The sequence below is a fragment of the Diabrotica undecimpunctata genome, chromosome 8, assembly GCF_040954645.1.
Source record: "Diabrotica undecimpunctata isolate CICGRU chromosome 8, icDiaUnde3, whole genome shotgun sequence".
In the NCBI taxonomy this organism is placed as follows: Eukaryota; Metazoa; Arthropoda; class Insecta; order Coleoptera; family Chrysomelidae; genus Diabrotica; species Diabrotica undecimpunctata.
Window position 1 is genome coordinate 11344361 of NC_092810.1, and position 14527 is coordinate 11358887.

General features: G+C 34.4%; 2 protein-coding genes across 3 annotated transcripts in view; one reads left to right on the forward strand and one right to left on the reverse strand.

Annotated features, from left to right (window-relative positions):
* ATP8B (ATPase phospholipid transporting 8B) overlaps positions 1-14527 on the forward strand; it is a 294637-nt gene that overhangs the window by 119014 nt on the left and 161096 nt on the right. The window lies entirely within an intron of this gene.
* On the reverse strand, positions 1783-2310 carry LOC140448701 (uncharacterized). The gene has a single exon (XM_072541812.1). It carries the CDS (start codon positions 2308-2310, stop codon positions 1783-1785), a length of 528 nt encoding a protein of 175 aa, XP_072397913.1.

The following is a 14527-nucleotide window of genomic DNA, read 5'->3' on the forward strand; positions in this document are numbered from 1 at the left end:
GCACAATATTTTCAAACTATATAGCTCATATATGCATTTCTTGGAGTTTTTAACCTTCCATATTCTATTACTGTATAGTAAAGTTTCCTGTTATACTAACTTTTTGATGTTACCGAATTATGGAACTGGGAACTTTTTAATGGTACTAGAAAATTAGTGATAAACGGCACCTTTTGTTTTATTATTTGGTAAGGGTTTAAGGTTTAAGATATAATAATTCCTTCTTATTATGCTATCATAAAGAATAATTAAAGTTAAATGCTGTTATATTTTAAAAATGATAATAATACAAATTAAAAGATCTTTTCTGGATTTTTCATGTTACATATAAGTTTAAATACACGTGTCTAATGTTCGAGCTAATCGCACCATTCTGGAATCTTTGCATATGTAGACATACTTTGTAGACATAACAGGAGGCGAAATTTAAGATAAGTAACATAATATTAATATTGTAATATCCGAGATATATAATGCATATATATATGTTTGCTTACAACAATGTAAATAAAGAGTATTATCGTAGAAATAGTGGGAAATATATTGTGATACATGAAATAACCAACTGAACATGAATGCTGATTTAACATAAAAGAGATTATTTATTATTTTATTTTTACTCAACACTTAACTTTGCAGAATGTAATAAAACTGACCAGAACTGCTTTTTATGACTGCCCTAAGACGTGCTTTTAAAACCCTTCATTGGGATCATAAATGGATAAGTGTCAACGGGGAAAGACTGCGCTAAGTAAGTTATGCTAGTTATGGGAAAAACCGAAAAGAGCCTGCATAGAAATCGGTTTAAAAATAAATATCCGCAAACCAAAATACATGACAAATCTCGTGCCCGGTAACAATTTAAAATTTCAGAAAGACGAAGTAGACGAAAGAGACCGTCCATCTGGACTTTCCCAAAGTACATTGTTTATAAAGTTATTATCGTTCCTGCCTATCACATGTTCTTCCCATCTTAGTGTATTGGCCTTTATATACCTATCTCACTAGATTTTCCTTTCCAAAAAGAGACTTTAACTCGTTGTTTTGTCTGGGCGTCCATTCGTTTGTTACGCTATTTGTCAGCAATTTATTTTGTTTGAAAACAAACAAGTTAAGCAAATATATTAAGAACAACAGGAACCAAAAGAAAAAGAAGTTAACCAATGGTGTATGTATAAACTTATATGTGGTGAGTGGTGACTGTCCAAAATCTTACATCGATCAAACTGGTGGAACCTTTTACAAACGTATATCAAAAAGCACTTTACTTTCTAGATCACAATCATTCTTTTAAAACAATTTCAAATTCTACTCATTAAAAAAAAGGCCTTAAGCTCTACTACTGCCATTTTGAAATCTGCCAGAGCTAAATTATTATGCTCATTGCCACTTCTTCTCCAAAGACCTATCATCGAACCAATAATATGGAAAAATATACGCATGTACCATTTTTGGATCTGAGTTTGATCCTATAATATCCCAACATTGAATCTAGGAGATCTATTCCTCCCATATACTTGTAGATGGTTACAGCTTTTGGACATGGAAACATTATATGTGTCTTATCCTTTTTCGCAAACCGTTTAACTTTTTTTTTATATGACTTCGGCAGTTTGCCATACAGCCAGAACCGTTTAACTTCAATTGTTGGCATACTCCCAGCATATGTTGATAAAATGTTTACTAATTTGTTGTCATACCATGTAACAACAGATATTTTTGTACCATCAATTGTGGCGACTTTCTCTACCACAGCTTCTCGGTCGTTCTTTTTTATTCAGCCTATTTTGGCATATTACTGTTTGGCACTCTGTTTATTCTAACTGTTCCTAGTGGTAACATACCCTGTTTCGTTAGATAAATTTGCAATGGGACGTTGTTGAAATAATTATCAAAGAATATTTTGTGATTTATAAGTCTTGGCACTGTTTGTGTTAGCCGAAGAGCTACATTTGAACTTACCCCTAAATCAGGAAAACCATCGGGTACAACATTAGTTTGGCTTCCTACAAAGATTTTATAATCGTAGGAAAATCCGCTGACACCACTAACAACAAACGTCTTATATCCCCATTTGTGGGGTTTGTGCGGATTATATTGTTTTATAGATGAACGCGAATTTGTTGTAATTATCTGCTCATCTATGGCTAAAAATTCTTCTTTCAAAACTTTAAGTAACTGATTCCTTAGTTTATTTAGTAGCGGTCGGGTTTTAAGTTTATCATGACCGGGGTTACCGGCAGCAATAGCATCGTTATTGTTCGCAAAATGTAAAAAACGTTTTATTTCTTCCAATCTATTGCATGGCATACCATCTGAGATCAATAGATGATTCAGACTGGAGTTCCACTAACTTCTAGCGTTTGGCAATTGCACTATTATTAACATTTAAATACAGCTTCCTAAGAACTGTTCTAGCTCATTTTTAGAAAGTGTCAAAAGGTTTTTGAGGACTTTTTTCCACTGAATATACAGTAGAACCTCGATTATCCGAGCCAGCCGGGACCGAGCCTTCGCCAGATATATATAAATAAAAACCCTCGGATTTTTGGATTTTCCAATGACGGCTAACCTAAGCTTATGGGTTCCTGAGGCATTAGCACAGCATAAAACTGTTACACGGTCTTTGCTTGATTTGAAACCTAAAAAAAAATTATTTTGAAAAATACTTTATACGTAAAAAGAATTAAAACTAACCTGGTGCACTAGTTTCTGAGCCTGCAACAAGGGTTCTTCTCGGCATTTCTTTCCAATAAAGCCCAGTTTCGTCTGCATTATACACTTGCTCAGGTTTTAGGTCGTGCTCCATTATGAGATTTTCAAAACCGTAGCAAAATTCTACCATAGCTACATCCTCAGCACTTAATTTCTCCCCTTGAACAGCTAATTCTCGTATTCCATGACGTTTTTTAAATCTGTAAAGCCAAGCAGAAGATGCTGAGAAGGTGCCTTTAATTTTCAACTGCTCGTGAAACTTTTCAGCTTGCCTAGCACACATAGGTCCTGATATTGGAACCCCCATTGATCTTTTCTGCAAGAACCACTTGGTCATAGCATCATCAAGTTCTCGAAACGTAGACCCTTTTAGAGGTTTCCTGTCAGAAATTGCTTTTGCACTGTCCGCTTTAGCTACAAAGCTCTGTAATTCGGATTTTTTCTTCACAATGTCACGAACTGTTTGTTTCCCAATATTATATGTTTTAGCCAATATAGCAACACTTATTTTATTTTCAAATTGTTTCAAAATTTCCATTTTTTGCTCAATAGTTAAAACATTGCGTTTACGCTTTTCATTAGCACCCGTACGCTGCATTTTGTGCGCCTGTTTACGTTCAACTAACGAACCGGTCAGCAGTTGACGAAAATACGAGAAAACTTGGGGATTCCCCGAAGTGAATGTTTACACGGTGCATTATTCAGCGTTCATGGGCGCCACCAAACTCTGACCGTTAGCCACGGATAATCCGCGCACTGATGATCAATTTAATATGCGGCACGAAGAATCCACCGCCCCGATAAAGCGCGCACGGATAATCGGGGTTCTACTGTAATATAGTTTGATAAACTATATCTGTGATAATCTCATTTGTTAAAAAAAATTTAAAAATACGTAAGGGGAATCCGCTTGTTGCAACTCAGGTGGCAGGTCAGTAGAACCGAGAAATCTTATATTATCATCTGATGTTACCAAAATTTTCTTCTTTGTTGATTGATTTTTATTTCTATTCTTTATTAGATTACGTCGTAATTCGTCCAAAGAAATATGATCTTCGCTATCCCAACTGTTTTCTAAATCCGTTTCTGGTATAATAATATCTTATTCATTATTATCTATTATATCATCTTCATAGTCTGACTCTGGGGCTAATATAATAGGGGAAATACACTCGCGATCATAAAATCCGGGTCACCTTGAAAATTTCAAGTTTTTGGAATATTTTTGCCTCTGGTGCAGTAATAACCTCCTTTAGGCTAACGTATTTTTTATTTGTCATCAATGTTTGTTTTGAAAAACGGTTTTTTATTGTTTTTATGAAAAAGCAGAAAACAAACCAACTTGTAGATAAAACAGGCATACGAAAAAAAATGGAAAATACAGAACGTGGTAAAATGTTAGTGAAATTTCAATGACTAATATCGTGTATTGCCTCCACTTGCTCTAATGACCTCTTGCAGACGACGGGGCATACTCTCAATTTTTCTCCGGATTACATGTTGTGGTATGTTATTCCACTCTCTCACTAACAGATCCTTAAACTCCTGTCCGTTGTTAGGAGGAGATGTTAGGGGTTGAATACGCTTTTTCAAATCGTCCCAGATATGTTCGATGGGATTCAGGTCCGGAGACCTAGCTGGCCAGGGTAACCTCGTAATTCCAACCTCGTCCAAGTATTGCATACTGATCGTGGCAACGTGCGTTCGCGCGTTGTTGTGCATAAAAACGACGTTTTCTCCAAGCCTTGCCATGGTATGCATAACATGTTCTTCCAGAATCTCCGTAATGTCCCCCACCAAGCCATGACTGAGCCTCCACCAAATGGCATTCTTGGAGCAATGCAAGCTTGTGAAAATCATTCACCGGTTCTCCTCCAAACTCTTACACGTCCATCGGATCCAGTTAGGCAGAAACGGGATTCATCTGAGAATAACTCTTTGCTCCAATCGTCAATTCCCAAATGCGCATATTGTAGAGTAAAAGTTAGTCGTGCAACTCGATGCGCCAGGCGAAGTGGCGGTCCTGTAGCCATTACCCGAGAAGATAGTCCAAAAGAACTAAATCTTCTCCTGACTGTTGCAACGCTAACATTGCGATTTCGTACTTCCTGTAGACGATTTCGATGCATAATCGCAGTTGAGGTCCGGTTTCGTAAAGCCTGAAACACAAGAAAACGGTCATCTCGTACCGTGGTCATTCTTCTTCGACCAGAGCCAGGTCGTCTGGATAGCAAACCCTTCTCCTGAAAGCGTTGAAGCACTCGTTGAACCGTAGAAAGGCTTACGCCAACGGTTCTTGCGACTTGCCGTTGAGTGTGACCGTTTTTCACAAGCGCAACAATTTGTGCCGTTTCAACAACAGTCAAGGGTATTTTTGGCAAAAAATAAACAATAATAAACACTAATAATGGCACTAATAAACACTAATGGTGGCAATAATAAACGTTTGTTCGTTGCGTTTGAACAGAAAGTCGAAGCACAAATGAGACATTTAAAACAAGCGGCAGTTACAGGTACCGTTCATTTTGGGAAGTGTGCGCTTTCCCGCGAAATCGGCACTATTGAAGTTCTTTGTTGCAAAGGAAACCGCTAAGCCGACAACAATTCCCAGAAACATGCATTAGTTTGTATTTGTGTTATTATTATTTACGATAAAGCTCGTTAAAAATGAAATATCGGTGATTTTCAAGGTGACCCTGATTTTATGATCGCGAGTGTATAATGATCTGATAGCCCTTCGTCTTCACTACCACCTGGTATGTCCACTACCACAAGAGTTTCACCATAAAAATTTTTTGGATCCATTATCTAAAATAAAAAAAAATAATACCTAGTTCAGAACGCATATTGTGCCATATATGAAAGAGTTTTGCATATTGTGGCATATATGGCACAAGCATATTTTTGATCAAAAAATACCAAAATATAAAGAAATACGTGAAAATACTTACAAAAATTTTTTCTTGAAGGTCTATCCTTGATGTCGCTATTTTTTTTTGTACAAAAATATTCAATAGAAACTTCGATAATTGAATATCAAATTGCACAATTCTTATTGACCTGTCAGACCGCGGCCATTTGCAAATTTTCATAAAAGTTCACTTTGCTGCATTGAGATGGCGCTTTATTACCGGTTATACGAAATATCTGCTCTATATGGACATGTCGTGCATAAATACTTTAAAATAATATTCGATCTCTAACGGTTAGTTATAAAACTAAGCATTGTGCCATATATGACCCACTATGCGGTAAGGGGTTAATTTTTGTACAAAAAAAAATTATATAAATAAATAAATATGTGGAGGAGTTGTTTATTTCGATCCATAAACTTTTGTAAAAGTTAATAATGTCCTTTTTTATTAAGTTCTAATATAATTTTTTGTCGTATGCAGTGACAACTCATCCACAAAAATCAAATTAAGAGTCATATATCATAATGTTGCTTTTTCTGTCTATTTTGGCGTCCTAAATATTTGAACTGGTCCACCAGATAAACATGAAAACACGGTGGTAGTTTATAAAAAATTCTAACCCAATTTGTCACGCTATGTTTGCCACAACCATTCATTATATTGAAATGAAGTGATTGGCCGAGACCTTCAATGTGAAATGTCAGAAAAAAGATTAGTCTGTCTCGATTGTGATATATTTATACGAAGTGTTTTTAAAATTTTTATTTTGCTAGTATCTTTCCTTGAAAACTAAAAGGTTTCAAATATACAACACATTAGCGCTTTAAAAGGCATGGTAATTTAGTGGATTACGAGCAAGATAGATCGATGTGAAAATATGCATATATAGCGTTCAGCGAGGACTGTATAAATAAATCCAGTTTGATTATAATTCCTACAATGTAAGCAAACTGAGGGAAAAATAAAAATATTTGATGAATTTGTCCCAAACTTGATGAAAATTTGTTTTATTAATGAAATATTAAAAACTATTGTACTCTAATTATGAAAAGTAAGTGATTTTTAACCAGAAGAATAGGTAGAACAAACAATTCTATGAGTTGCTGATAAATTCACTTAAACAAATTTAAAGAGAAGATATAACTATTATTATGGGCGACTGGAATGCGAAAATTGGTAAAGGGAAAAGCAGTAAATTAATTGGTGATTTTGGTCATCTTGTTCTTTTTCTTCACTGGCTTTACAACTCGTGGTGAATCTTCGCCGCGCCCACTATCGCTCTCCATCCTCTACGATCTTGCGCTTCTATTTCACATTGTTGTACCCCAATTCTAGATAAATCGGCTTCAACATCATCCTTCCATCTTTTTCTCAGTCGGCCTACTGATCTTCTACCATCTGGTCTTTCAAAAAACACTGTCTTTGGCACTCTGTCATCCTCTGATCGTACCACGTGACCTGCCCATCTTATTCGGTTTGCATTAATATGTCTAACCATGTTTTCAGTTCCATACAGTCACCAATCCCCTGTGAATTCGTCTCTTTGAGGGCCAAATATTATTCTGAGAACCTTTCTTTCAAATATTAGAAGTTTAGAGAAGAGTTCATTATTCATGTTTTCCAAATATCGCATTTGTAAGATTCGTTCCGACAATTGTGATTGGCGATGAAATATGTCTCTGTACTCAGTCATAGTCATTGCTGATAACGAAGATAACCTACAAAGGCAGCTCCACACCTTCAATATCACAGCAAACAAACTTAATATGAGAATATCAGTAGAAAAAACTAAATGTATAGTGACCAGTAAAGAGCCGCGTAGATGCAAACTAGAAATAGACGGCAAAATTGTAGAACAAGTAATGAAATTCAATTACCTAGGAGTAGGGATCACTAGTGACAGGGATATAAGAATAGAAACCACAAGGCAAGCATCAAAAGCGGCAAGAGTAAGTGGTTGCCTCCGAGAAACCATATGAAGAAACAAATATCTGACCACGGAAAGTAAATGAAAGTATACAAGACAACAGTAAGACCAATCCTAACATATGCAGCGGAGACAAGGATCGATACAAGAAAGACGAAACAACAAATCAACAATATCGAAATAAAAGTATTAAGATTAATAGCGGGCATATCATTAAGAGACAGACAAATCAACAGAACTATACGCAAACAATGCAAAATTCAAAATATTAACAGGTGGATAAAAACAAGAAAAAAAAACTGGAATGAACATGTAAACCGAATGGGACCAGATAGATTAGCGAACATCTGTAAAAACAATAAGCCGTATAGCAGAAGACCCGTTGGAAGGCCGCCAAAAAGGTAGAAAGATAATGTACAGTCAACGACTGAAACAGAATAAGAGGCAGACAAACAGGAGTAATCCTAGTCGCGCGAAGAAGAAGCAGAAGACTCATAGTCAATAGCTCTGAGTCAAAATACTATCTTTGTAGTGAGGTAACATTCATTCTCTGTCAAATAAAACTTTAGTTTAGTTTTCAGAGAGGATATAGAGGGAAAGCATAGCATACATATTTTGGAACCTCCTGCTCCTCAGTCCTAATCCCTTTTGGGATGTGGTGACACCATCAGGCCTTTACAGTTTTTTCACGATTTCTCTCCATCCTTTTCTGTCCTGGGCTAGCTGTTCGGCTTCATGTAACCCTTGGTTAATCAGTATTTTTGTTTGATCTACCCAGCGGCTTGGAGATCTTCCCCTAGGTCTAAGTCTCTTCCCCTGTCTGGTTTTGGAAGCAGAAAGGGTTTTATTAGCTAATTTCATGCTCATGTAGAACACTTTGGCGTATCGTAGGTCTCTCTGCATTTTTGTGGAGGTAATCTGGAGACCGCTGGAGTATATTATTCTTGTATCTTGCACATTACTTAGTTATGGAAGCTACAGTAACTTAATTTATGCCATGACCCTTGCAATCATTTGGTCGTATGTGAAGATGCTTAATGTTTTCTCTTATAAGTATTCGTTTCTCAATTTATCCCGTTGCTTTGGATTTTCTTATGGTTTAGTATGTTTTCCGAGTATATTTTAATAATAATGAAAAGTACTCAATAAAGATAAGGAACATCTCTGTAAAATATCCTTTTTTATATTGAAGTTTTCCATCATTTTCGTTTAAATTTTAATTAACACTTTTTCTTTGTACATATTGTTTATAGCTTCTATTAATTCCTTATATTTTTCCAGTTTGTACATTGATTCCCAGACTTCTAATCTCTCTATTAAGTATTTCGTACGTTTGCAAATATATTTATACAAAAACATTTGTACATTAACAAAAATAGAGAGAATCATATTTTATACAATTTTGATTTCTTGGATTTTTTGTTTTGCAGTCAACATTGGTCCTAAGCTTAACGAGTCACAAGCGATTAACGAACCCTGGACGCTGACCTCGTCAGCAGCCAGTCATAAGCAGGAACGAATCTACGACCTTAAATATTGATTTTAGCAAAAAATGAAAGTAAAAGACGATTAAAAGACGAATAAGTCTTACAAATAGGACATACTATGGACTCCAAAAACGATTCCACTCAAGAAATATTCAAAGAAAAACTAAAATGATTCAATACAAAACACTGCTGAGGCCAGTCCTCACATACGGGGCGGAAACATCACGTCGTAAAGTTAATAATTAAACAAGATAATTCAATAACCCCCTTAACTTCCCCCTTAACTGAGAAAATATAGACAGCACGACAAATTTGCAAAAAAAAATTGTAGGAAATCGCATTTACAACAATTTCAGTTGTTACTTGGAAATATTAAGCAAAAACGGTTCAATAATTATCTTAAACTTACAGTTTTTAGAGAACAGTTTAAAAAATCCCTTTATCACTGATGTATTTCCTCTTGTGTCGTTAAAAGTATACTTATTTTTTCTTTCGGTAACAAAATCCGTCAGAAATAATGGTGTGTACCTCTGAGTAATGATAAACAGCTAGTACAGAAATCAATTTTTACTCAAATCGATTGAAACGGGATAGTTTCAATTCAATTTATCATAAAGACACAGTACAGCGATTATAGTTCAAAGCAAAACGTTCAATTGAAAGATATTTATTTTAAACCCCTACTTAAACTGCCATTTTTCATTTCCACTGACTTGAAATTATATTTTAAATGTCAGTTGGTGCGTTTATATAATATACAATTCCTTTCACTTTAGTAAATTGCACTAGTTATATATCAGGCAATTCAAGTTTTGAATTAAAAACGTATCGCTCGTAATCTGTTTGCGAGGTATCAAAGTTTTCTCGGCATCCTCATTTTATCTGTACTTTTGGAAAGACAAATAAAGAAGTTGTAAATCAGGAACAGAATAATATAGAATCATCGAAAAAAATCAGACCGGCTAATAAGTATACGGCTTTAAATGACTTTGTTTATGAATTTTATTACATTGCTGACAAATAGTTCTCATATTTGTAGTATAAAAATAACCAAAAGGCTTTAAACGTGTTTCAGGCTATTTTATTTTCTGTAAAATTGTGATTAACAAAAGTTAGGGTATCTATTTATGTTTATTCTGAACTGCTTGTGTGAAAGTGATTAACAATTCAAGAGAAGGAAGGCTTATTTTAAGGCTTTAACTGCGTATTTTTTTATGGCTCTTTATAATAAAAGATACGTATTGAAAAAATATCAACTGCGCGGAGCTGCAACTCTTGCTGGCCTCAGCTACTTTTCCGATCTGCTTCCTGGCATTCCTCGGCAGAAATTTTTCATTTATCACTATTGTGGCATTATTTTCATGTCATTGGTAGAGGTTCTTCGCTGATGTCTATTGTGGTATTCTTTTCATGTGTTACTTTAGTTTGATTGTTTTGATTTAGGCTACTAGCTCAGTTTTATTGTTCATTATGGCCACTTGGTTGTATTATACTCCACACACCTTAAATGTTCCTTGGAATTGCTACCTTCCATTACTGATTTTTACTTTTTTTTTTGGTAAAGGTGCAAGTTTTTGCCATACATACTAAATAAAAAGCTGCTATAGCTGATTTGAATGGCCAAATGTATGGCCTAGGACGCCACATTCGTTAAACTTCCTGTGCTCGAATCGGTATCAATAGTTTTATAACTCATTTCAGTATCCCTGCTTCATCAGACACTCGGGCTGATACAAATTCAAACTCGGAAAGTCTAACGAATGTCTCCAAATACTTACCACTCTAGTGGTTAGCGTACGTAAGTGCCACCTACTTTGGTGGCCATGAGAACGAAAACGATATCGTTAATCGTGAATAATATTGTTTTCTGTTCTCTGGGCTATACGAAATGTATAAAAGAATAAATCTTTTAGCAAAAGCTGCTATCGCTTTGTTATATATGGCCTAGGAGAACAAATTCGTTAAACTTCCCGTGCTTGAGCAGGGATGGTGAAATGAGTCATAAAACTCTTTTGATACCGATTCGAGCACGGGAAGTTTAACGAATTTGTCCTCTTAGGCCATATTATTAAATCGTTTTCGTTCCTGGCCAGCAAAGTACGTGGCACCTCTGTATGCTAACCACTGCAGTGGTTAATTTTTAGAAGACATTTGTTGGTCTTTCCGAGTTTGAATTTGTACCAGCCCGAGTGTCTGATGAAGCAGGGATGTTGAAATGAGTGATAACACTCCATTGATACCGATTCGAGTACGGAAAGTGTCTTTCTCAAGATCTCAGGTGATTTTTGATATCTATTTACACGTTATAGTCTTTAACTGAATACGTTGAGGAGGGGAGAACTGTTTGTATCAAGTTGGGCATTCAGAGTTATGTCTATACAGACATAATTCTGTAATTAATGTTAACTGCAACGTACCAAAGTCAAGTAAAGACATTGAATACCATGGACGTTGTAGCCTGATCTTTTTCCCTTAAGCATCGAATATTTCAATATATAAAAATGTATTAGAATTTATTTGATATGCCTCTGGTTGGTACGTAACAGTAATCTGAAGTTTGTTTACCCAGGTGTATATGCAGAGTCATCTAAAGAAAATATTAATTACGTAGTGTCTAATTGCGTTTTAATTTAAATAAGTTCCCACAAAAATTTGAAGGCCCAGCACATTAGAGTTTCAAAAACCGGCAAATTTTAACTTAATTCGATGAGTTTTGGTTAAAAGAAGGTGGCAGTCTTTGTATAGTGAGTTGGTCAGTCACCGGTTTGTTGGAAGCAATTTTCTTTGTCAAGGCATTTGATAATATCGTCCTGAAGGCTAAGTAAGCCGTTTTAAGTAAAAAATAAGCAGCTGACTTTTGAAGAATACATATTGTTATCATCCGGGGTAACCTGAAGCTCAGTTTGATGTTTGATCTCTCCCAAGATTTGTCCAGCTTCCATTTTTTATCTCCCATAGGCCGGATCTAGATTGTTTGAAGTTTGTGTGCCTCAGTGTTTTTTGTGCTAAAATCTAAGGTAACAAACTTTTTTAATAATTTCAAAAGAATTAATTAGCCAGTGAAACGATTAGTTTTGTTAAATTTTTCTAAATAAACATTTATCTTTAATATAGTAAGATGTACTCTCATTTCATGTTTTATAGTTATTTAACCAACAAGTGTATTAATAAGGGCGATTAACAATTGAGATATTTTAACGCGTGAGCGAAGCGAGCGCGTTAATGTTCGAGATTGTTAATCGCCATTTTAATTCACGAGTTCGTTACAAAACTTTTCCGTCGACCGTACTTTTCAGAAATAAAGATATCTTAGTTTAAATATTTATTTACTTAACGATAAACAACAATTTTTTCAGCTTTCATTGACTTTATTCAAAGTTTCCTTAGTGGTAGTTTTATTATTGTAAACATTAATATTCGAAATGGTGCAATTACTGAAATTAAAGGAAGATATTGATAAATGATTATCTGCTGTATAGCATTTTGACAAATTTATATTTAAGTCTTCTTGGATCTGTGTAAATTCTGTGATAGAAGAAGTTAAATTCTGGTGGAGTTAAATTAAACTCTTCGTCAATATCCATTCTTTGATTTTTCAAATACACAGAATTTTAAACAATAAAGTAAATAATGACATACAATGACAGATAGTACTAACAGCGGCTACTTCATTTTAAATTTTTTAGTGGGAATATAAATAGGTATATGTTTGGTTGCCTACACCACAGGTCACTGCCAATCACAGAGCGTTTAATTAATTTATGCAAGCAATGTATGTTGTGTTGCCTATAATAAAATCGTTCATTAATAGAAAATCATTCATTAATAGGGGTCATTAATCAATGATGTTGAGGGTGTTAAAATTGATCATAAATGGACGGTCGACGGAAAAGGTTTATAAATAAATATAAGTTTTATGGATCAGCTAATCAGCTTTAGTTTTGATAATTAATTAATAATTCAGAAAATTTGATTAGTTTCATTTCTATGATAGTTATCTTTTCTATCATTTGGTACAAAACCATATTTTTAAAGACTGTTTTGTTAGAAAGTTCAATGTAACATTTGTTTGTAAACCTAGTTTTAATTCTGTTTTGTTAGAAAGTCCAATTCAATGTAAGATTTGTTGATAAATTTGGATTTGTAATAACTTTTTATGTGAAATAAAAACCAGGAGTTTAAAATTATTTCTTTTAAAAAGTTCTCTTCAACCAAACCACGAGTAGCCTTTCGCAAACGTTTTAATGTATTTGCTTACCCTACCTCTAAGCCCATTAATTGTTCAGTCTCCCCTTTCAACCCCCAATAAGCAAATTATAATAATTGTTACAACAATTAATGATAAATATTTGTATTATAGGAAAATAAAATTCTATTCAGTCAATACCCACGAACAAAACAATCAAGTTTAGAATTCTCGTGGGTGCAGTAATTATGTATTATATTGTTAATTAATTATATAAATACACTATAAATAATTGAAAGCGCTGATGTTACAACTACACATTGATATATTCATACTCCTAAATAAATATAAATGGATAAATAATCATCTTTGCACGGACCGAAATAAAATAAAAAATAAAAAAATGTTTATTATTTATCATAACGGCAATTTTTATTGGAGATCAAGTCCTTGACAAAATATTCTTCTTTACCGTTCTACAAAACTTGATAGCTTTGGTTTCCCTTAAAAGATCCTTTTAGAATTCTGTAGTATTAAAGTAGTATAAAAGACGTATTTTAAAATATGGAGATAAATATAGCGATCCAAACATATGGGAAGTATCAAAAATATTCTATTGCAATAAATAATTGTTTTTCAATAGAAAAATAGGGCACAGGTATTGGATAACATTCGTGTCTTGTTTCAAAACACTTTCGCTACAATTCAAGTTTAACCTTGTAGATTCAGCAATTTTAAAAACCTATTTGGCCTAGTAATGAGTCGATTTATAATAGAATCTTGATGTTATAAAAAGGTAAACAGAGGGCAATCGGGGTCACTTAATAATCGTAATGTAGTTTGGTCGGTCGATACTTTGCAATTAAACAGATATAATCTTAGTTAGGCATAGTTAATGATATCACCATGCTGATCCAAGTAAATCGCGTTACATCGTCAATTAAGTACTATATAAATCATTAACTATAAGTTGTAAATATTGTGTCATCGATAAAGATGTAAGAAAGGAGTTATACGTATATTCTGAATCTCAGTACCCCAAAAGTGAGATCCTGTCTACTGCAGATTTAGTCGACCAACTGTTCCACCATTGTTCCCTTTTTGGAGCCAGTCTTTTCCATGTCCATACAACCTGGGTAGTAATCTATCGTAAGAATCTCACCTTACGTGAGATGGAGTGAGAAACACCTGTTTAAAAAGAGAGAGGTATATTAGGTCCGCCCTTTATATCGTCGAAAATGCATTAGTGGTAATAATAAATTCAGCAGAAGATGGGAAGTTCAACGTTGCCAAACTT